At 55.5% G+C, this 23265-nt stretch overlaps 6 protein-coding genes across 6 annotated transcripts; 3 read left to right on the forward strand and 3 right to left on the reverse strand.

Annotated features, from left to right (window-relative positions):
- Positions 1-352: 352 nt before the first annotated feature.
- JCM15063_002770 (uncharacterized protein) lies at positions 353-2796 on the forward strand (the record flags this gene model as incomplete). The annotated part of the gene is made up of 10 exons (XM_076679100.1): positions 353-753; positions 827-974; positions 1055-1109; positions 1185-1335; positions 1398-1500; positions 1565-1736; positions 1806-1945; positions 2021-2081; positions 2144-2224; positions 2294-2796. 10 exons carry the CDS (start codon positions 353-355, stop codon positions 2794-2796), a joined length of 1815 nt encoding a protein of 604 aa, XP_076533860.1.
- A 776-nt stretch (positions 2797-3572) lies between these two features.
- On the forward strand, positions 3573-5381 carry JCM15063_002771 (uncharacterized protein; the record flags this gene model as incomplete). The annotated part of the gene is made up of 4 exons (XM_076679101.1): positions 3573-4024; positions 4189-4380; positions 4471-4645; positions 4710-5381. The coding sequence occupies 4 exons, from the start codon at positions 3573-3575 to the stop codon at positions 5379-5381; spliced, it is 1491 nt and encodes a 496-aa protein (XP_076533861.1).
- Positions 5382-6874: 1493 nt separating this feature from the next.
- Positions 6875-8887, forward strand: JCM15063_002772 (uncharacterized protein; the record flags this gene model as incomplete). Its single annotated transcript, XM_076679102.1, has 5 exons — positions 6875-8197; positions 8259-8337; positions 8407-8669; positions 8733-8803; positions 8869-8887. The coding sequence occupies 5 exons, from the start codon at positions 6875-6877 to the stop codon at positions 8885-8887; spliced, it is 1755 nt and encodes a 584-aa protein (XP_076533862.1).
- Positions 8888-10341: 1454 nt separating this feature from the next.
- On the reverse strand, positions 10342-17484 carry DOP1 (Dop1p; the record flags this gene model as incomplete). The annotated part of the gene is made up of 27 exons (XM_076679103.1): positions 10342-10717; positions 10791-10915; positions 10987-11070; positions 11134-11333; positions 11398-11600; positions 11660-11790; positions 11849-11958; positions 12016-12194; positions 12257-12409; positions 12474-12601; positions 12665-12901; positions 12959-13733; positions 13791-13842; positions 13904-14154; positions 14215-14347; positions 14419-14605; positions 14682-15254; positions 15315-15422; positions 15487-15594; positions 15659-16013; positions 16079-16223; positions 16290-16440; positions 16509-16637; positions 16712-16792; positions 16866-17012; positions 17076-17194; positions 17346-17484. 27 exons carry the CDS (start codon positions 17482-17484, stop codon positions 10342-10344), a joined length of 5379 nt encoding a protein of 1792 aa, XP_076533863.1.
- Positions 17485-17926: 442 nt separating this feature from the next.
- Positions 17927-20284, reverse strand: JCM15063_002774 (uncharacterized protein; the record flags this gene model as incomplete). The annotated part of the gene is made up of 9 exons (XM_076679104.1): positions 17927-18176; positions 18241-18394; positions 18460-18763; positions 18828-19098; positions 19163-19331; positions 19399-19530; positions 19593-19796; positions 19860-20090; positions 20158-20284. 9 exons carry the CDS (start codon positions 20282-20284, stop codon positions 17927-17929), a joined length of 1842 nt encoding a protein of 613 aa, XP_076533864.1.
- Positions 20285-20983: 699 nt separating this feature from the next.
- On the reverse strand, positions 20984-23181 carry JCM15063_002775 (uncharacterized protein; the record flags this gene model as incomplete). The annotated part of the gene is made up of 4 exons (XM_076679105.1): positions 20984-22174; positions 22246-22353; positions 22412-22520; positions 22682-23181. The coding sequence occupies 4 exons, from the start codon at positions 23179-23181 to the stop codon at positions 20984-20986; spliced, it is 1908 nt and encodes a 635-aa protein (XP_076533865.1).
- Positions 23182-23265: the final 84 nt, after the last annotated feature.

Here is a 23265-nt window from a genome sequence, read left to right on the forward strand (position 1 = left end):
CCGTATCGCCCTCCTCCCATTTTTTAACGTGTTGACCACCCTCCAATCTGTGTGTTTCTCCCATTGTTCAAGATATGTACATACGATCGCTCTTCGTCTCCAGGAAGTAGAAATGTTGTTTAGAAATTCAAGCTTTCAACCTGATCATTTCTGTCGCGTGATTCTTTCACAAGTATAAGCCCTACAATCTGTCGTACGATGTAGTATAACGTTGGCTGAGGGGTAGAACTGATATGCCGGCCCGACACGGTTCGATCGGTAGCGCAGGCCTTCCCAATGCTGGACACATCGACGTCATTCAACGCCTACATTTTCTTCGGCTGGCTTCTGTTCTCTGCAGAACGCGAATCGCATGCAAGTTCTCCAACGAGTAATTGCACCAATGACTCGCCCTGCTCGCTCTGCCGCCATTGCCGCACGCACTCTCGCCGCAGCCGCCCAACACGCAGAGCGGTCTCGTCAGTCCCGTTCGCCATCGTCGAGCCTATCGCCTGCGCTCCTCACACCGCCCCCAGAACAAGACGAGCACGACGAGCACGCTGAGAATCATGAAGACGACGTACATGAACTTGATGAAGAGATCGAGGCAAAACAACCGAAACCGAAAGCGAAGCGTAGAACGAAGGCGGCCGCTGCCAAGGCGATCAAAGAAGGAGAAACGACTCCTCCACCGAAGCCGAAGCGTACTCGCAAGGGCAAAGAGCCTCCAGTCTATGTAATACCCCCGATCGAGGAGATCTCCACCACGTTCAAGTGAGGCTCGTCCGGCTCTTCCCATTAGCTGCAGCCGAACTCGCTGACTCATAGATGCCGCACGTTTCTGCAGAGGTCGACTTGGATACGCCTGTCTCAACACGGTCCTGCGATTCCTGAAACCTCCCGTGTTTTGCTCGCGGACGTGCCGTATCGATACAATCAAGAATGAAGAAAAGGGCATGCCCTACCTCAAAGAACTGGGCAGGCAGAACATGTCGGTCAGTCTTTGCCCGTCCTGAAGCGCACACATATACTCGGTAAGAGCGGCCCGATTGACGTTCTCGATGCGCTTGAGTAGGACCTCAATCAAATTATCAAATGGAACGCCGCGCACAACATCCACTTCATGAGGAGTCCGTCTTGAGCACTTTGCTACATGTGTGCGCGTCCTCGCTTACGATTGCGTTGCTGCCTTTCTCGCCGCGCAGTGTCTTCCGAGATGTTCCCCTTTGCCGGGCATGCCGAGTACGGCTACTCGCTCGAATACGCTGAAAAGGAGCTCAAAGAGGCTGGAGACACCGCCAAACGTCTTGGAGTACGATTGACGACTCATCCAGGACAGTTCAATCAGCTAGGATCGTGTGTCTGTCCACATCGCCCATGCTGTCGGGAGATGTCTGACCCTTCCTGTCCGAACGCAGGCCTCGCCGACCCGTTGTCGAGAACACCTTCCGCGATCTCGAGTATCACTGCAACATGATGGACCGTATGGGCCTTGACCAAGACTCGGTGATGATTATTCATGTGAGCATCCAGCAGGACGTTTGTTAGAGAGGCTGTCGCTGATGGTAACGCGGGGCTGCGGCAGGGAGGCGGAACCTACAACGACAAGCCTGCGACAATCGAGCGATTCAAAAAGGTCTACCAGGAGTTGCCGCAAGGCGTCAAGGATCGTCTCGTGCTCGAGAATGACGAGATGTGCTTCTCAGTAGACGATCTCCTACCCATCTGTGAGGAGCTCAACGTACCTTTGGTTCTAGGTATGTCTCTCCAAAACGCTGGGAATGCTTCTTAGGTCGGAATTGATCCGCCACAATTGCCTGTGCAAGATTACCACCACGACTGGATCTATCCTTCTTCTCAACCCCTTTCCGACCTGATGCCGCGGATTCTCGCGACGTGGACCAGGAAAGGAATTCGACCTAAATTTCACTTATCTGAGCCCCGGAGAGGCGCTCAGACACTCATGGTGCGTACTCGTAGACTGTCACTCTCTGAAGAGGGACAACTAGGGGAGCTCACATTGCGTACGTCCTGGTCATAGGAGCGACGGGCACACGCCGACCGATGTCAGAACCTTCCGAGCCCTCTGCCGGATGATATCGGTTCGTTTTGCGAGAGTCAGTACCGCTCTCCATCGGATAGCTTACTGACCTGAACTGTACAGATCTCATGATCGAAGCGAAAGACAAGGAGCAGGCCGTGTTTCACCTGTACCGTCGCTATGGCCTGCATCCCGTATTTCACGGTCAGTTTGAGAATGACGCCAGCAAGCGAGATCGCAGCAACTAACGGTAGTCAGTTCTTGTTTCGCCAGATTCCCTTCGACCTCCAGCTCTGGAAGAAACAACGCAAACCGCGGGTAGGAAATCGAGCAAGAAGAAGACGCCGAAGAAGGGAGTGAAAGACGAAGACGACGACCCGGCGAACGGGACCGATGGCACGATCCCTTCGAGCCCGGTCAACGGCAACGACCTCGAAGAGCTCAAGAAGGAGGACGGCATGCTCGAGCACGGCGTTGCGCCCCTTCCTGAAGGTCGCAATGCCGAAGGGCAAGCGCTAGATCCTCCAGTCGATACTGCCGTCGCGACGACACCGAAGAAGAAGGCTGCGACTCCAAGGAAGCGCAAAGCAAAAGCCGAAGCTGGCGCCGAGACCCTCATCGGGGAGTCTGGCGATACCGCCGAGGATGTCAAACCAGTAAAGAAGCCGAGAAAGGCCCGTGCACCGAAAGCGAAGGCCAGTGTAGACGCAGGCGGTGAGGGAGTGAAACAGGAGGAAGAGCAGCGAGGGGCAGTCCCGGTAAAGGTCGAGGAGTAGCATGTTGCAGCCTGTCAATCTTTGCAGTCAAGACTGCTCGAGCTCTTGTGGCTCTTGACACGATCCGGAAAGGACATCAGCTCGGAAGTTGCTTTTCTCTGCGAGGCATGTGGTCAGCGAGTACGTCGGCTTATCCGGGACGTGCGAGAGGAACGCCTTTGCACATCTCTGGGTGATTTCGACGGCAGCCTTTGCGATCTCGACAGAAGAACGGCGACCATAATCTCGATTGAGGTGCAAATCGGCATTTCACGGCGAAACGTGTGCACCGCAAAAGAGTATCGCGCCGCCTCCGTTCTGTATAGCCTCGACGACAGACCCGGAGGCGCGTTTGTTTGATCGGAATTGGTGTATCCAATGTGCGGTAGTACTTATTCGAGGTGCGCACGGTTAAGCGTGAAGGGCCGGTTCGAAATGGGTCGAGAATTCACTCGCCGTCTTCTGTCGAAATCGCAAAGTTGCCTCAGTGATCAAGCAGGCATCTGGACTGTCCGCAAGAGTGAACTGATAGAGCTCGGCAAGCAGATCGGCCCGAGAGAGCTCGAGCATGACCCGGCACGATGTTGGAGTCGCGCCTATCAGTCGATACTCGGCAGCCAAATCGGACGTCGTGTAGGACAGACTGGCACAGAACTCCAGAGGGCGAGGTCAGGATGGAGGGAGATGTTTCGTTCAACCTATAGCCGAAATAGGCAATTCTAACGAATGATATCGGGCACCGACGCTCAGCCGCGATTGTTTTCATTCGACTGCATTCACCCACACACACTCGCGCAATGACTGGTCGAGCACTCAGCAAGTCCCCTGCACCGCCTGCTCGTCGCTCTTCGCGGCAGTCGACGCCGACGCGAGTGACCTCGCCCGGTCCCACCACTCGCTCAACCCGCTCGTCTGGAATCGGACTCGTCGACGCGACCGCCGGAGCCGCGTCTCTGGCCCCTCCTGTTCCGACTGCGAATGTCGCAGGCTCGGCCTCGAGCGCGCTTGGCGTGCCCAGGTCGGCATCGAAGCGAGCGCTCTCGCCGCGCGCGAGCATGATCCGCTCGCAACGCCCCGCCTTGCCCCTCAAGCACATCAACCGCCTCATGAACCCCGTCGGAGGGTCAGACGCGGCACAGAAGGAGCGCAAGACGTACCGAGTCAAGACCCAGATCCTCGATTTGGGCGACGACAACGGCCACATCGGGATCGCGCGTGTCAAGGTGCCAGTGCCCAAGGGTGTGCCCGGGTGAGTACTCTGTCCAATGTATATAGTACCACCTCGAGCGCGATCGAGCAAGTTGCTAGTGTCAGAGCGGGGCGCGAGGTGGGGCAATAGGCGCGCGCGCACCGGGAGCAAGGATCACACCCCTGTAGGGCGAGCGAGACGACTGACGCCTAGCTGCCGCCCAGACACATCATCAAGCGTTTCGACACGGACGCAGTCTCCGCCTCGTCCATGTTCCGAGCGGCTTTTCCGACAGCATCCGAGCAAGACGAGGCCATCGAACTGCGCTGGATCACGTCAGGCAGCCGCGGCAAGTACGGAGACACGGTTAAAGCCGGCAACGAGCTGAACGAGAGCAAGAAGTTGAGCGGCACTTGGTAAGCGTCACCCTCCACGGCGACCGATACCGGCTCACGCGCGCCTTTCCCGGCCACGTCAATCTCACCTCGGTTCGCTCCGCTGTACAGGATTCCTGCAGAGAACGCACTCGAGCTCGCAGAAGAGTACTCGATTCAGCGGTTCACGGTCGAACTCATCAATTACGTTCCAAGCGCAGAAGAAAACCCTGAGCCGGCAGACGCGCCGACGAAGGATGTCGTCCCTGAAGCGCAGTCGGCTCGCGAAGCCAGCCCTGTGCAAGAGGTAAGCGCGCTTTCCTCGGTATATTCGCGCGCCGGAACTTACGCCTTACCGCTTGCATCGCCAGGCCCCGGTCGTTCGCTCTCCTCGATCGACGAAGAGAGCACGAGTGACGGCATCGGAGGCTAACGAACCGCAGATCCTCTCGGGAGCCTCGGCAGAAGGCGTTTCGATTTTGCAGACGCTGTCAACTGCACCCGACACCGGCGTAGTGACAGAGACGACCGAAGTCAAACTTGACGTGCCACTCGATTCTGCTCTCGACACGACCAACGGGCTCGTCGCATCGGACGAGCAGATCGAGGCACAGCTCAACGCGGCGAAGGAACTCGTGCAATCGCTCAAGGACGCCAAGGCGCTCTCGGAACTCGCGAGCGAGAGTCACATTCCGTCAGCACCGGCTTCAGCTCAGAAGAAGCGAGCAGTCGACGATGCCGAACTGGACGACCGGGACGAAGAGTCGGTGCCGACCTCGGGCACGCTCGCTGACCTCGTCGCCGAGGACAACGACGATAAAATCGTCGACAATCGCTCGTTCTTCGGCAAGCTGTTCCGCAAGAAGCAGCGTCGAGTACCGGTGCAAGCCGCACGCGAGACGCGCGCGCTCCCGAGCCGCGAAGTGGTCGTTGCATTGCCTGTCGAGGAGCAACAGGTTGCCGAAGGCAGACGGTGGGTCGCTGGCTTCGGTCTCGCCGTTGCGGTCGGCGCGACTGCTGCGGCTCCTTACTTGTTTGGTTGATCGAGTTGCTATGGTTCATTCCGCCTTTCAAGCTGTCATATTCTCCACTTATTCATTATATTCGGATCTTCCTTGTATTCTATTCAACTCGCGTAGTCTGTCAAGTAATGTGATACCCTCTGTGCGCCATACCCCGAGGTCAGACACAATAATAGAAAGGTTTGACTTGTTTAATGATCATTACCGTGCGTCTCGCCTGCACCTCGCTACGCCCACCGGGTGAATCGCCTGCGACACTTGAGCAATAATCCGTCACGAATATAGCGAAGTCGACTGTGCCATACTGGAATTGGCTACGTCAACGTAGATTGCAGCCGTTGAATGTTGATCGCGGACCCTTTATCGACACCCTCGGCTTGAAAGCACTCTTGAATGCCATTATTCGCTCGTCGAAAAAGCGAGACCAATCTGCCGCAACACGCCAACCTCCGAGGGTCCAGTGGGCAGCGAGAAGGAGGAAGATCCGGGAACGAGGCGGTGAAGGGGCCCTCCTCCCGCGAGCGAAGCGTGTCCACTACAAGAGCAGCCAGGACGGAACGGCCAAGTCGAGATCAGTCTCTCCCAGCACTCCCTCGTACGACCGGCATCAATTTCGAACAGACAGGCCCCAGCTTCTACTCGTATGACTCCTCCAGGTCTCCTCGCACTCCGCGCATGCTCCCACCGGGCGCCATGTCGCCTCAAGATGCGGCAAGTACGCAGCTCGGTAGCCCGCTACCGGACAGGATATCCAGCTCGAATCCGCGGCAGTCATCGCTGAGCGATTCGCCAGCGCGAGAGGACAGATACACCTCTCACCTCCCAGTGAAGTCGGATAACCTGTATCCGCTTCCTACAGACTACCAGACATTGCAAAGGACAGACGCTCCGTCTACGAATCCCGAAAATCAGGCGTCAGTCCCCCCGAGGCTAGCTCGCCCTTCGCACGAGCCTTTTCGTTACCTACCTAGCCCTCCGCGCCAGCCGAGTCGTCGGTCGTCAACGACCGCTCCTTCAACCTCCTCTTCGGGCCATCGTGATCGAGGTCAGCCGACTACTCCCAGGCAGACCACTCTGGATTTCACCCGAGCTGGAGACAATGTAGTTGGCATCGCACCGTCCATGTCCTTTTATGCCGGCTCGCCATCCTCCCGCAGCCATAGTGCTTATACAACTCCGACGTCGTCGCCTGCCGGCTCGCCACGCTCCGGACAACTCGCCAAGAGCATGCTACAGACTTTACAAGATCCCCCTCGTATGCGATTTTCTTCCTCCCTGCTATCCTTCTTCGTTGCTGATCTGTTCTTGTTCCAGGCTTTCAAGACTCCGCTGCAAACCGGATACGACAGGGCGATCTGTCTCGCCCCGTCTCGTTTTCAACCCAACGTTCCCCTCAGAACCCTTCTCCTCGCTTGGTCTCGCCGAGGTCACGGGATGCACATCCCTCGAGCCCAACAGCTCTTACTTCCTCCGTTGCGGCGCCTCACTATCCGCGTTCAGCCGTTTCGGCATCGATGAGTGCAACGCCAGAAAACCATACCGCATCATCGGCGTCGCCCATCCGAGGTTACGGACGCGCGAGGAGCGCATTGGAAGAACGCCTGAATCTGGCCTGCGAGGCTCAACAGCGGCCCTACCAGGCTTCTCAGTATCCGGAATCTCCACACTATCAGCCACTATCGACCGAGACGACGCCTCCTCGCACCGCTTCTCTAGCCCTCTCGACAAGGTCGAATGGCCCCACGGCTTTGCCAATAACAAGATTGCCGAGCTCTATTGATCGAAACGCTTCACCGACAGTAGGTCGTCGGTCTAGTATCTCGAGCGGACTCGTCCAACACAGTATGGAACCTTCACAGCCAATGTCAAGCTTGCACAATTATCGAACGGATCAGCTCGTCGACCGATATATCGCGGACAGCCCTAAAATCGGTAGCCCAGTTCCAGCCACACGCAGTGTGACGAGCGATGCTCTGCCGCCGCAACGGCCCGTTCCGGAGCAGTCTCAAGTCCCAACGCCCGTCGACGTTTCGCTCGAATCAGTCAAGATAGGAAGCGCCGCGCGCAGTGAAGCAAGGGAGAACAGGGCCAACATACAGTCCCTCTTCGAACGAACCTTCTCGCAAATGGCGCAGCAGCTGCTGATGGCGATACTGCCGGCACTCGGATGGAGAGATATCGTCTCGCTGCGTCTCACGTCCAGAGCCCTCAAGTCTGTGATCGACACCGACGGTCGCGAGCTCATCCTTGAACGCTTTCTAGGACCCCAAGGCTATCGTATTTATACCCCAGTCCAAAGTCAGGTCCGCTCTCTGGTACCTGACGATGAAATCGTTACGCTCGACCTCCGCGATCTGGGCGCCTTTCGCGCCTCTCAAGTTGTTCCTCTCGAGCAGTACAGCCGTTTTGCCAAAGCTTGCGGTGCTGGACGACTCTCGACCCGCGATTTGCGACTCGCTCGAGCGACGACTCGGGCCTGGAACCGAGTCGTGCTTCGCCTTCGAGCGCAGAGTCTCCTTCCTCCCGCATCGTTCTCGGTCCCTTCCTTCCCCGATTTTGTCAGCGACGATCAACCGGTCTACAAGCCCCCAAGAGCCCCACAACTTCGTGTATGGGTCCCGACAAACCGGGGTGAAAGTTGGATGACGGATGGTGAGCTCATCGAGTGCGAACGGGAGATCTGGCGCAGTGGCAAAGGAGTTTGGTCGCAATTGAGGAAAGGAGACATCGTCACAAACATTGCCATCGAAGCTTTCGGGAATTTGGGCAGGATGATCTATGACGGGAAATTCTTGAGGGACCTCTCGTTCGAATGGGATGTCGTTGGTCATCTCCCTGTAGGTGTTTCCCCTTTCTCTAAGCGTGGCGCAGTCCTTACAGGTCCGTATCGGTACATAGAATTGGCTCAACATGCTGGCTTTCTCGCCTAGCCATTTCCACGGTATCCTCGCGAGCTCGAGCTCGAATCCCGTCTTCTGTATGTCTTGCCAACATGTATGCTTCGCAGCCTCTGGATACCTCCTCACCTTTCGATATCCCGGCACAGATCTCTGTCTCGCACCATTCGTGCAGCAGCTTCAGCAAACACTTCGTCTCGAAAGCGAAAAGGTCTCGCTCGCTTCGCCTCAAGGTCACTACCAGGTCAAGCGACATGTTTACCGAGGAAACATCGAATTGTCTGGAGGTCGTATTCTCGAAACGGCGGGTGGGACCACTGGCGGCTACGAGGTTGTTCATCCGGATTGGGACGGCACGCTCCATCTCGAAACAGAAGGCACGACCGAACATGCCAGTCTCCTGATCGCAAGGGTCAGTCGATTTTGCAAATCGGGGTTATCCTTCGTTCTCGTCGAAAAACTGATTTTTTCGTAGACCGCTTCGAATATGCCAACTCCTTGGCACATCGTCCGCGAGAAGAGCCGCCTTGGCCATCTGTGGATCAGGTCAGTCTGGTTCTGTGTTCCGACACTCCCTGCAATCCCTCTGATCAAGCCATGTGACCCGCCAGACCCGTTGCCCAGAAGTGAGCGGAAGCCGTATTGCTGGCAATACAACAAGAAATTCTATTTCGACGAAAGTACAACATCTCCTGAAGAGTCTATCTACAATTCATTAATATTTTCACCACAAAGCTGGTTGAGCGAAGAAGGGAAGCGTCAAGGATTCACAGTCGTGCGCGGTAGGTTGGAAACATCGAGACATCTGCTCGTCCGAAACTGGGAACGACAAAGTCGGCGCAAGCGGGGTGAAAGTCTCGTAGAGCGCAAGCTCTTCCGCCAGTGCGAAAGGATCGAGTGTAGGAGAGTTCAATGAAGAAGAGGACGCCGAGTCGCTGAACGAGAGGTCGAACGAAGAGGTTGAGGCGGAATCGTAGAAATGATCCAAATCGCGTAGAACAGTGCGCTCTGACCACTCCTGCGGCAATTCCGGTGACGATGGTGGCCAAAGGGAAAACTGGTCGCCTTGGAGGTTATAGGAGTCAAAGAAGTCGCTGGAAGCTAGTGGCTCAGGGGATATTTGCAAGGTTCCAGACGATAGCGAGTCGTGACCAAGTACGGCTGAGGAGGCTGACGTTTCGATATTGCGATTCATTGAGCCTGCATCCACTCCCTGACGGTATCAGCAGAAAGTTGCATCCACCCAAGAAGGGAGACTGCGTCGAACCTTCACGCAACGGAGCCAGCGCATCGATGTCCGAAACCTCATTCTGCTCCTTCTTCTCAATAGGAATTACACACATTGCCTGCTCCGTATCCACCGCCTTCTCCCGTCGACGTGCAGTCGCGTTGTAACAGCAGCGGACTTGTGACGGATCCTCATGCCGAAAGCGAGCTGAGCGCTGACAGCTGCCGCAAGCGGGTCGAATGGCATCACACTTCACCTTCCGCTGTTTGCCTGAAGAAGACACGATAGGTCAGCTCGCTGGACGTCTCTGTGATTTCACGTTGAGAGTTTAGGCCAGGCTGTCTCGAGAAACTCACACGTTGTGCAGCTCGCGCCTTTTGGAAGAATCTGCTTTTTCGAATATGGAGGCATAAGGTGGTGGCGGTGTCGAGTACTGTATGCTTAGAATGGACGGCAGAAGTAGAGGTAAGAGGTGTTCGATCGTGTAATCAGCGAGCTGCTGAGCTCCGCGTTTTTTCCGCAACTCCGCCCGAGTTTGTCAGCAACTCGGACTGTGCGGCATAAGCATGACCGCGGACAATTACGCGTCATTATTCGGCTTTCTCACGGCCGCCGCGACTGCCGATGCACGATCAGCATGCTCGGAACTCGAGTCATATGTATAATCAGGACACGCGAGGGCGGAATCTTTATAAGAAACAGGAACTGCACCAGACCTTCTCATCTGGCGGGAATCTCCCTGAAGGCTGACCAACTGAATAGCCTGACACGCTGACAGGGGACCAGCTCATAGCTTCTCAAATTACAACAAGGGCACAGATAACTGCGAAGAATCTTGCGCTCGATGACCTCGGATTCAGCCCTCGAAAAGATCCCGCTCAAGCATGGTCTCCACGGCATCCCAATCGACCCGATTGCCCGCGTTGTAGATCGATTCGTACGCCGCCAAGCTCACGGTCGAAAAGAATGGCTCGAGTTCCGAGATAGCTGTGAGCCGTCTAGCAGCCAGTAGGGGTCGCCGCGCCGACGGGCGTGCGAGTGCGTCCTCTCCTGGCGTACTACCTGGCACGTTCAGCTTCGATGAAGCGAATATTGCTGACGGTGATTGCGTGGCAGAAGCATGCTGCGGATCCGACAAGATCTCGCCGAGTCGATCCATGATAGCTTGCGGCAGCCACGAGTCCGGGGGATAGATCGCATCGACGGTGTCGGTCACAAACATCCACTCGTGACTGTGATCCCATACAAAGACAAACCCTAAGTAGATGCCGAGGAGCAACCGCACGGACAGCGCGAATAACGTACATCTGGAAATCTTCGGTCTGCAGGACCAGCGTGAGATCGAGGAATTTGCATGCCGACAAGACTAGCTGCAAGAGATCAGAATTGTCGGGCACCTTGCGATCGACGAGTGACTCGAAAAGACGGAGCTTTCAATCGAGAAAGAAAGAAAAACAACATTAATAGCGGATCCTGTCTAGAGGAGTACTGGGCAACTTACAAGCTCTGTCAGAATCACGGGCCAAAGTCCTGCCAAGTGCTGATTGCCTATCCTACAGAAGAGGACGCGAAGGCACAAGTACACCTGCTCACCAGCGATTCAGCATAGAAGAGCATCGCGAAGGGAGGATTGCTGTACACTACCTACCTCTGCATGCACCATATCTCCGACACTAGCGCGGAGTAGATCGACGAGCTTCTCTTGGATGATGGGCAGTTGGATTAGGAACCGGTCCTTTTCTCCAGAATACAACGCGTAAGTGAGACGTCTGAGGCTCAAAGCGCGCGACAAGCTCTCAAGTTCGCGATTGGTAAAGATGTTGGCGGATGAGACGGTCGATATTTTGCCTAGATAATATGTAGTGGATATCAGCCTTGGCATGCGTGAAGGACAACGCGAGGTCAGACTTACCTATCAGATCGGGCAAGCGTTCTTTGTCTGCCATCAGCGCCTGAATAAGCGGTTTCCATTGTGCGCGTGCAGATGGAGCTGCATTGAAGAAGCGGTTGTCGCCAAAGGCGTCTGCCACCGTGGTACGCCAAGATTTCGATGCTTGTGTAGTCTTCACCATCTCATGCAAGAGCTCAAAGACAACAGGATCAACGTCGAACGATCTATCAATGCGTTACGATCAGTAGATTCTAACGAGAGGAAGTAATTGAGGTAGGCTTACTTGGATCGGGTCTTGAACGCCGGCGCTACGATATAGTAGATCATATTTGAGCACGCTGTGACAGTTTTGTCCGCATCGACGTGGAAGCGTCGGAAGTCGCCGACAACACGGTCTGATAGGAACCGTGTAATCTTTATGATCTGAGGTCAGCTTGCTATCTCGTAGGCTCGGCTCATGTTCAGGACACACCTCTCGCGCAATGTTAGGTGGCGTATTTGCCAGCGATTTTGGTTCGGTTTCGGTCGCGGTCGAAGCTGTATCCTCCTTCGTCTTCTCCGATACAACGCTGTCGGTCTCCCCTGTGCACACAACGAGGTTGTCAGTAGCAGCGAGGAATAGGATCAGTCATTGCGTACCATTCTTCACCATTCCCGCTGTAGTCCGCTTGGCCCAGACGCCAGACTCGGCAGCTCGACCCGCAAGCTGAACGGACGCGTCGGTCAGGCGAATGAACGTGTCCTGCAGGTCTCGCCGCATCCGTCGGTCTTCCAAAGCGCTAGTTTGCGAGACCTTTTCGGAAAGGACAGTGAAACACCTATGGAGTGACTCCGAGATCTATGAGCGCAGCTGAGACATGAAACAAGAATATGAACGCACCGAAGACTTGGGAACACGAAATCTCGATTGGTGGAGGAGCTGCCGAGGATGTCGCGCACGTAAGTTAGGAGCGTACTCCAGACTTGAACTGCCATCGGGCCCTCGAGTCGATCTAGATACGTTTCAAGGAAAGCGAAAGTCGCGTCGTTTGATCTGTGGGGCGGGGCGGCATCAGTGTCCGAGAGCCAGCGCCCTGAACGGGAGAAAAAAGACATACGGAGCAAAGGGACTCCTGTTTTTGTCGACAGTTGCTGCAAGCTTGATATTGAGCTTGTCGCACAGCATGGTAACTACAGTGCGAGGACTTGGCGCGAGGACTTGCAAGATTGCAAAAGTTTGATCCGCCTGCATCGAGACAACAACCTATTAGTCTTCGGCCCTGGCTTGACTGTACAAAGCTACACATACCGCAGCGGGTTTACATTGACGCCAATGCGTGATGATGGTATTCAGAGTGTCTGAAGTGATCGTCTTGAAGAAACGTTCCAACGCTCTCCGCGCTCGAAGTTTCGCTCGAGCGGCACAGTAACCCTGAGAGGAGTCGTGTTCGTCATCGGCAGAGATATCGAGGGCGCTGGTGACTTCCCACGAGAATAGGAGGAGTTCAATCGTATCCCGCACTCGCTCGAGGATGCTATGCTTTGTCTGCAAGAGGGACACGCGAGTCAAGACAAGGTCAGATGAACAGGTGGTAAGCCGCACCTTGGTCTCCTCGGATAATTCCGATGTCTCGAGCTCGCTGTGGCTGAGGACGTTGCTCATGTAACCTAACAATCCACCTCCCGTACTGCCGTCGCTCGGACCCCGTTCCGTTACTTTCGCGTCGTCATCTCCTGCTCCGACGGATGACTCGGCAAGAGTCATGACGAGCAACCGTTCGAGGGCGTTAACAAGCACAGTGTATTCTGCATCGGTTGCAGCGAGGAAGCTTGTGGGCGAGCTCAAGTTGGAATACGTCGTCTCAAAGTCGACCACGAGCGAGCGGATTCGGATCACAAAACGGTCGATCAACGGTAGCAAGATTGTTTGAAGCGAGTGTCGATAGAGAGAAACGGTCATCAAGAGAAAGTCGACCCAGTGATGGATGATCGCGTTGTTACTTTGGGTTGAGACGGCGTCCGATAATACCCGTACGAAGAACTCGTCGTGCGTTAGATCTGGGGGTTGTGCGGTGTTCTCGAGTGCCGAAGTCTCTGGACCGCTCGGTAGGGGTGGATTTCGACGAGCTTGACCAGCATTGGCGTGAATGACAGAATGAAGGACGTGAAGCAGCTTGTTCTGTAGATCGAGCTCGCTTCGATTGACGCTGAGGAAGAGTCGAGCCAGGAGTGCGGATTCGATCATGGGCAGCGCTACGATGTCGGATTCTCCACGCGAAACCAAAACTTGCAGGATTTCGGCAACAGCTGCGTGAAGATGCTGATTGCGAGAAGCGAGACTCCCATTCAAGCTCGGGGCTGGATCCGCCCGAAGGATTCTAGAACACGCAAGAATGTGAGTACTTTGTCGCGTAGACAAACCCCTCTGTACTTACCGGAGTATAACTGTCAAGAGACCGTCGAGGTAGGTGAGGTTGTCAAAGCCAGCTGGAGGAGCGAAGTGTTAGTGCTGCAGTAAGCAAACATTTGGGCATCTTTGCAATCTTACAACTCATGACCCGCTCTCGAAGCGCCGGATCCAAGGTATGTTTCAACCAGGAACTTTTTGCTATTCTGATGAACCCCTGTCCCCCGAACCTGGCCAATGCGAGTACGTTGTCCAAGACATGCTGTACGAGGCGCTGATCGAAGGGGCGGGGGTAACGGAGAATTGGTATCCGTGTGTCGGAGACTTTGATCAGGGAAGATTCGAAGACGATGGTCGGGTCGAGCAGACTGAACAGTAGAGGGTCAAGAATACTACAGGCAGCTCATATAATTAGCGCTGTCGAACGGACATGAATGACGATCGCTATATACCGAATGTAGGATTTGAGACTGCATCTCATCCAAGCCTCTGCTGCTCTTCTCGTAGAGAGTTCTTCGCTCTTCAAGCTGTCGAGCATGTGGAACATCGGCACCCTGAGAGTCACACCTGGTAGCTCAGCGTCTTCTGAAAGACGCGACGGTACGAACCAGGGGTCAGTTGAATGTGCGTTCCCCAAAAGTGACTGAGCATCTCACCAGTGAAGCGCCACAGGTTGCCGAACGCTTCGAATCCGGCCAATCGAACCGATTCGCGAGAGGACGACAGCTGTTCTGCGATGATCGCTTCGACGCAGCGGGTCTCGGAAAGCGTGTCGACACCCTTGAGAAGTCGAACTGCCTCGACGTAACATGGCGAACAGCCCGGTTGGAGATATTCCAATAACTAGCAAGCATCGTCTCGTGGCGTTAGCGACTCATCCTCGACGAGGGATACAAACTCGTGGTGCCGTATTGCTTACTCTGCTTGCGAGGGCGCGCGTAATACGCTTGCGAGCTTGTTCCAGATTCGGTTGCACAGCTGGGGATTGCGCCAAGTCCAGGGCGACTCGAATGATGGCCGAATGCAAGGGAAAATTGGACACGGTCACGGCCGTACCATCAAGAACTCGGAGCATCGAATCAATCCATTCACTGGGTGACCATGCGATATAGGCTTGATGCGTCGTCGAATCGAGCAGTAGCTCGAGAATTCTGATAGCCTCTTGAAAGAAACTTGCCGCGGTCGAAGGGTCCGTGTCGCTCGTAACGGGATTGGCGGCTTGTCCGACAATGCGAAGCGCGGTAGAGATACCGCCCACCAGAAGTTCGTGTCCGTCGACTTCAGGCAGTGAAGCAGATTTGACATCGGGTGACTCATACAGCGAGTCTGCAAGCGATCGAGCCAATTGTGTAGCTGGAGGATTGGACTCATGGACTGATGACGAATCGTAGAATGTCGACGGGATCTCTGCTAGTAATTCCCTCGCCAGCGTCAAAGCTGCAGCAAGAACCGGCTTTGACGCTCGCGTCTGGTCGTCACCACCGAGCGCGCACTGATGGGCCAAATCGCGTCAGTCTCGTAGTCGACACAACATGGAGTTCAGCAAGTATACCTCAACACGGTCCAAGAGCGCGAATGCCGTGAAAGGAGCATGTAGTTTCTGTACTTCCTCGTCGTGCAGCCGGAAAGTCCGAGTGATGAAGCGCACTAGGTCGATGGGCTGTGCGGAATAGGTCATAAGTATGTCTTTACACGAATGCTGTTGAGCGAGACAACAACCTCACCTCTGTACCGCCGTCTTGTGTGAGTGCTGAGCCGAGAGAGGTGTAAATCTGCTTCCAGAGCAGGAAAGGATCGAGGATCTCAAAAAGCATGTTGCCAGTCATGAGAAGCTGTTTCTCGCAGACCGTTCCATCAGTGTCACGCGATACTTTGCTGCACAGCGATTTGACGCACCTCGTCGTGGTCATCTTCAGGTCGCAGGTTTTTCCTCAGCGACTTGAACGCGTCAAGAACCAGAACTTCTGTGAGGTCGCCCCCGATTTCCCACTTGTCGAGCAGCGAAATGAAGATTTTGAAGGGTCGCTGCCGTTCAATCGTTTCCGTATCGAGGGTCTGGACATCCATATCACACTTCAATGCAGAGTGCAAGAGATCGAGGCCGTAGGTGCGGAGGTGCTCGATTTGAGCTTCGGATGAATCGCTCGGACCGAGGAGCCAAGTATAGAGCCGACGTGAAAGCGAGAGGTCACGCCGAAGCACAACTCCGATTGCCGCGCGCACTAGAAGAATCTTGTCCTCGCGACGGGTGCTGTCATCGTAGAATTGTTAGTAGCCACTCTTTCTAGCGAGAGCACAGGAGGGGAGTGAGCTCACTCTCGGAAACCGACGCTGTCCAGTTTCAGCGTAGTGTTCAAAAGTTCGAGGACTCCCCGCTGAACGAGGATCTGACTGTCTTCAAGGGCGGCGGCGAATCCTCGGATCATAAGTCCGACATCTTGTCCGACAACCTCGGTCAGACCTGTCACGATGAGCGCATGGGTGAGCAGGTCCAAGCACCGTTTTGAATCTGGATGGGAGGACGTACTCTCATCGGACTCGAGATTTGGTAAGCGACGTGCCAGGTAGTTGAGCGCCGGGATGCGAGAAGCGGGCGCGGTAATCAGGACGAGCCAAAGGTTTTGGAAGAAAAAGCTTGGCGATACTGTTCCCGAAACACGATCTAGAAGCTCCGCGACCTAGCCACACATATCCTCTCGTGAGCCATTGGTCACAGCGAAACCGCGTGGGGGATTACTCGAGTAACCTTCTCGAAGAACTCGCCGGTTTCTTCCTCGAGCCCTGGAAGGAGAGCAAGAATGAAGGCTTTCGTGGCAGGCCGGAGAGACGCTTGCAATGGCAGGTAGAAGCGCTCGTAAATGTTGAGCACGATCGGCTGTTGGGCGGAGGTCGCGCGGATCAGCAGCCATATTGACTCAAGTGCCCCGAGGACAACGCCTTTTTACTTACTTTGACCGATGTCGCAGCATACTGAAAGAATGGGAACAAGCCGCTAGACCAAGCAGGAAGATCCCGACGGAGGTTCTCCGGCTAGATTGAGCCGGGGGAGGACCGTGGATCAGCTTGCAGTCCCGGTTCATGAAGCATCGCATCTTGAGCTTACTCCAATCGTGGTCAGAATATGTGTATACACGTCGAGTGCTCGCTGGTGCACTCCGGTCGGCAGTGCAGGGTTGAGGCATTGCGACAGGCGTTTCGCGACGATGAGCTTGTGCGGAATGACGGGATATTGTGGATACCCTTGTAGGCACTATTACAGAGTGCTCTTGTCAGGATACGCGACGAGACGCTTTAACGGACGCAAGTCGCGCACCTTGAGCAGCTTAGCAAGAAAGGTGATAAAGTCTGCCCATTCGTTGACCTGATCGAAGGATTGCAATGTCTTGTCGACAGCCTGCGCGTACTTGCGATATTTAGAGTCACTCCAGAGTGCTGTACACACATTGATCCAAGTCAGTCAGCTTTCAAGCTCACTCGAGCGAGTCGTGCGCATATCCCGAGCTGGGGACCACCGTGAACGTGTCTCCTCGCGCTGTTCTCGCCTCAAGAGCTTTGCATGCACGCCGTATCGAGGATTGCTCACCTTTCTCCTGGGCTGCCATGGCGGCGAACGAGTCCTTGACCTTTCCGAGCGAGTTCCGCTTGGTCGCTACCACCTCTGCGTGCGCTTCCGCATTCGAGAGAGATGGTGCCACTGCCGAAGTGGATGCTATCGGCGGCATGCTGCGCTAGTCTACCTGTTGCGGGAAGCTACAGGTGCGTGTGGGGTACGATCTCCTCTGAGGTTTGCTCGAGAGGCACAGCTTCCTGACCCGACCAGGCGATGGTTGATTGAGTCGAGTCGAGAACTAGTGTCGTGAGTTGTACTGGCGACCTCACGAGATGCGACGAGACGGTGAAACCTTTGCGACAGAGACGGATAGGATATCGTTCAACTTGCGCGGTATCAGATCATGGTCACTGTTCTCAAAGTTGCAATCGGCAAAGATTACCGCCGAGACTAGCACGATCACAAAGCCAGATTGTCACCGCAGCAGAGTGCATCCCGTCCAAGAAGCAGGAGCGGAACTTGTCTTGTCTCCGCGGCTTGAAGAGAGCACAGAATTCCAGTGCACGTCGTTTTCCGATTGCTCGGGTACAGGTCGCAGCTACACAAAGGTGACGCTACCAGTCAAATTCCTCCGTGTGTAATTCGACCTCGCCCACTCCCTTGCCACCGTTCATTCCGAAGGCGATTTCCTTCTGTCTCGCTGCGACCGCTCGTCGCACGTCTGTCGTGAGCGACATGGGGCCGCACGACGTGATTCCGAGCGACGAACAGCAAGTCGCTGCTTTGAACCGTTCCGCGAGGAGGGTCGAGAAGCACGGGCGGCGCGTTTCGACGATCCACGGGACTGCGCTTGTCGCGACCGAGCTGTTGGAGCGCAGCATCAGCACATCGATCGATTCGGCATTTCGATCCGAGAAGAGTTGCGTACCTCTGCACAGACGAGCTGGTTTCGGTCCCGAACTTGTCCGCCTTGTCGTCCACAGACGCGCTCGTCTCGGTCACGAACAGCCGGAACGTGATGAACCCTTCTGGCATCTGCCCAGCGACCTTGGCGAGTTGTTGCTCCACCCAGGTCTTGGCATCTGCGGAGCGGTAGCATTAGCGACCTGCCAGATACGGCAGAGTAGCATATCTCGAACCGGCTTACCCTCATTCTTGACGGCCCAGATGAGCTCGATCTTCTTGGTCCTGACGCCTTCGTCTCGTCGCCGGACTCGGGTGCACACTTCCTCGAGGACTGATGTGCTGAGTGTGATACCGGCACCTCCTGCGATCAGGACGAGCGAGTTGTGACGGCTGAAATCGCGGTTCTGCGAGGCGAGACCACCATAGGGACCATCGAGCAACACAGGTGTCGACGAGTTGGTTGAATTCGCGAGACGCAGAAGACGGGGTCCAAGACCTTGTTCGGGGTTGATGCGGAACACGAGGACGAGTCGGTCGGGGCCCGCCTGACGAGAGACGTATACCGCTTAGCTATCGCCTTTTAGATCTGCTCAGGTATTGCTCGCTTACACTGGAGCTTGGGTCGCTGTATGGAGCGTTCGCAATGGTGTACGGGTGGCTTTCGAGGGGCCGAACCTTGAAAAAGTTGACGAAATAATGCTGACCAGCGGTCCATCGGTGTCCGGCCGACTGAGGTAGGCGTACTGTGACCCTGACCGAATTGTCGGGAAGCGCCTCGACATTGCCCCGCGCAATCCGACGACCATTACGAGCGATCAGGAGTCCGAAGCGCACGACAACCGATGTCAAGTAGACTCCCGCCGCAGCAAAGATGTAGTGCCTGTGCACGCGAGATTGAGTCAGCCAAAGTCGGAAAGGGGAGACGTGTGCGACTTTGGACTGACCACGACGTGAGGAGATTGTTGCAGTGAATGTAGAAGAATGCCGAAAAGAGAATCGCCGAGACGATGTGCATCCACTTGAATAGCTCGTACGAGTAGTTTCGAACCGGAGTAAAGCTAGCCCAGCATAACCAGGCGAGCGGCACGAGAGCTGCGATACCGCTCCAGTAGTCTGTCGAGCAAGCGAAATGTCAGCAGCAGCAGACTCGAAACGGCCTTTGCACGGACGTCAGACTAACAAACTTTGTGCTTGACGTGCCACGAGTAGTAGAGCTGCGAATACCCGTGAGGGTTCAGGCCATCCGTGTTGGGTCGGAGCTCATGGGTTCCTTGCACGACGAAAGGGAAGGTGTGTAACAGCGACAAGATGACTGGCGGCAGCAGGTCTTTGTCAACTAGGCGCAACTGCATAGAGAAGGTGGAAGAGTCTTACGGAAGAGGTGAGACAGCCATTGGTGGAACACCTGAAGCTTTTCATGGGAACAGCCGACAATGAAGCCAACAATGTTCCACTTGGCCCCGAACGCGAGGATGAAAGGGAACAGTGCGACGGCGAAGAGACCCGTCCTAATCGCCAGCGGAGGGGAGCCCACGTTCCAGCGCGAGCGGTAGTAGGGTGTTTGAGCAAACGACCAGACTGTCGAAAGAGGCACCTATCAACGACAGCGCACAATCGCAAGGGCTCACGCTGTTGACTCACTGCCGATGAACAACCAGAAGACAGTGATGAGCGTGATCACGCCCGCTGCGGGGAAGCGGATCCATCCGATTGCCTTGGGTTGTGAGGATTCGAGCCAGCGGTAGGCGGCAACGACACGCCTGTACCGCTTGGTACGGGTGATCTTCTTGTTGCGCACAAGGACGGTGAAGAGGTTGACCAAGCCGAGGAGCGCGATGCCGGCACAGAGAAAGATCATTGCAGCTTTGGCATCTGACCGCTCCGAGTCAACGTGTTCAGCTCGGGACTCGCTCGACTCTGGAGTTTCAGCGACACGTACATTTGGGAGACTTGTCGTAAGGGTCGATCAGCATCTCTGCCTTCTCGGCAGGCGTGAACGTCGTGTTGTCGTGACGAGGCAAGAGCAGGCTCCGCCGGGCATGCTCGACGAAATTTTCACCCAGCATGATTGCAACCGATCTAACGACTTGGATAGTCAGGTTGTTGAGAGAAGTAGAATCCTGACACAAACCGTTGACGTCGAACGGAGGAAATAAAGTCGGAGGGAAGTGAAGTGAACGAAAGAAAGAAACGTTCAGCCGAGCACACGCGTACGCCCTCTCGAGTTGTCTTGGCCAACAAGAGACATCTGGACAAGGTCTTGAAAGAGTCCCGAGGCAGGGCAGAAGCGTTCGTGACGGTCTGATAGGGGAGATCGTATTTTCTGATTGAGGTTCGAGAATTCAAGCCAAACAGCAAGTACGCTAGTCGAGGACGATTAGCGAAAGCACCAGAGCGAAGTTGCATGGTTCACCAAGCGATGCAGTCTAGCACGAGAGCGGTGGCGTGCGGTGTGAGCGAGAGATCCCGGAAGAGAGATGAAGAAACAGATCAGGTGTACAGCCTCCACGGGCATCTAATCAGCCCGAAGAAAAAAATGGCGCAGGAGTTTCCTGCGCGATTTTCGCGACTCTCGAGAATCGCCTTGTGCACTTCAACAATCTCTAGTAAGATCGTAAAGGTCAAGTCGAATGACAGATACGTCGATACGCTTTGTAGGAAAAGCGGTTTCTGTCAGGGACTAATTATTGTATGCTCAGGCTCGTGCTACCCGACTACTCTGAGTCGCACCTGGCCCGCTTGACTTCAAAAGTGACGCTGTCTCTTCATCGCATGTGCGTCCAGTCCGGCAACTTTTTCCCCCTCTTTGCCCTCAGCCCGGCGCCGTAATCTTCACCCTGATCCATACTCTCTTCCCCGACTGAATCCTCCTGCCCTGCCTTCTGTTCTCTAGCCGCGCTCTCGTAGCCTTCTTCCCATTCTTCCCTCGTGATCTCTTGACCGCCCACTTTGAGAGCTCCTGCGAGACTGCCGCCAACCCAGGCATACAGGGAAGCGTGGAACGCGGGCGCCGATCCATCACTGGCGGGTGCATCGGTGGTCGGAGAAGGGTTGTTGAGGATCGAGAGTGACTTTGCGAGGGGCACAAGGGGCGCATAACGCGGCGAATGCCGAAGAGTGTGCAATCGATGTGACAAACGTTCCCTGCGGATCCGGCAAGCGGGATCCGCAGCTGATGTTGCAGATGATGGCGGACTGGATGGAGGTGAAGGAGGGTGTGACTCGCGCAGCCTCGTCAAGAGTGACTGCCGCAAGCGAGGGATGAACCCAGGCAAGCTGGCGGTGCCGCCCGTGACGACAATGTTCTGAATCATGGGCTTGCGCAGGTCGATAGGAAGAGAGAGTACACATTCGAGTATTGTGCTCTGGATCGACAGCGAATCGTGAGTCTCGAGGGTCGAGTCAAAGAGGACTTCGGCTGCGCGTTCTCGGATCCAAGACGGAATGGCTAGATGGCCCCTGCCAACGCCTGCGGGAGGAGGAGGTGCAGAGAGATGGGGTATCCGGAACGACACGGAAGTGGTATCAGGCGCGCTTCGCGAGTAACGCGCGTAAAGGTATTTGAAGAGAGCCGCATCCGGATCGAACGTTTCTTGTATCGGCGAAGCAGCTGGAGTAGAATCAACGTCCATAGCCGAGGATGTCGCCGTTGTCGTCGATGCCTCGCGATTATATCGGTCGTTCAGATTATTGTCATAGTCTCGCAAGAGTTGTTCGTCGTCGGAAATCTCGCCGCCCACGAAACAGCACAGCGTTTTGATCTCCTCTACAAGCTCCTCTGTGAGAACCTTGCGGGGTATGTTGGTTGGCGTTGGTATTGTCATTGAATTGAGGGTGGCCGGAGGAGGTGCGTAAGAGCCGTACGCGACAAGGAGGGATCGCAGCCGTTCGTTCAGTCGCGACCCGGCCAGCGGTGTCGAGGTGAGATTCGAGAAGAGCGGACGAGCGTGATATATCTGTCAGGATGACCTCGCCTGTAAGCAACTAGCGCCTGTCGCCTCAGGAATCTGATTGAGTAAAAACGCACTGGTAGGACTGTTGTCTCGAGGTGACCGGCGTCGACGACCAGGCCTGTCACAGATCCGCTGGCCATCAAGGACAGCAGGGGTGCGCATGCAAAGTTGACCGAAGGGACCTGCTCCGGGTAACCGTCAACGCTCTGGACAACGGCAGGGTAAAATCACATCTCGTACTTGTAGGTTGTCAAAAAGGACTCGTGCGATCATCTCCTTGACTGGTGTTGACAGCATCGGGTTTTCAACGACGAGCACTTTGCGAGACTTGGGATCCGTCATGAGGTGGCTGCAGGATCGAAAGTAGTGGGTCAATGCCATTCTGCTGTTCCTTCCTGGTGCAACAGCTGTCGCCCTCGGTTGCCGCATATCGAGACGTAGTGGGCAGGGACTCCTTGAATGTTGTAGATGGGCCACTAATGACAGCAGAAGAGAGACAGCGAGACGTACTCGAACCAGACTTCCCGCAGCGCCCTCTTGAGTCGCTCTTCCCTGATCTGCCATTCGTCTTCGTCTATCCGACACTTGTCGAGAGTCCATATACCGTCGAGTTCGTCGGTCTCATGTGATTTGCTCACGCCGCGCAAGAGGGTGTGCTGCTCGCGCGCGAGGATACGCTCGACTCGAACACAATGACGAGGTGCAGCTTCGCCACTGAACCCGACCTTCCACACTCTACTCCCGAGGTCGAGGACGACACGGTCTTCTGTGCCGTAGAGCGAGTGCCGCGATCTCAACGAACTCGAGTAGGTTGGCAAGGGTGGGGCCAGATCTGCCGTTGCAGATGAGGCTGATGGTACCGGTATCGGCAACGAGCTCGTCGAAGCGGCGCTGGGTGTGGTCGAAGCGTGCAAGGACGAGTGAGATGGTCGTCGGGACAGCGAGCGCGCGCGCGCAGCACGCGTCTCGTTCGGCGACAAGGGTGCAAACGACGCGGGTTGGTCGCTCATATTTGCCGCATGCGTATCAATTATGTCGAGTGGGGGTGAGGTAGTCAAGGTGTTGGTTCAAGTTGAGGGAAATGGGCGCGCTCG

This window comes from Sporobolomyces koalae (assembly GCF_050403365.1).
Source record: "Sporobolomyces koalae JCM15063 DNA, S_koalae_JCM15063T_v1_ctg19, whole genome shotgun sequence".
Classification (NCBI taxonomy): domain Eukaryota; kingdom Fungi; phylum Basidiomycota; class Microbotryomycetes; order Sporidiobolales; family Sporidiobolaceae; genus Sporobolomyces; species Sporobolomyces koalae.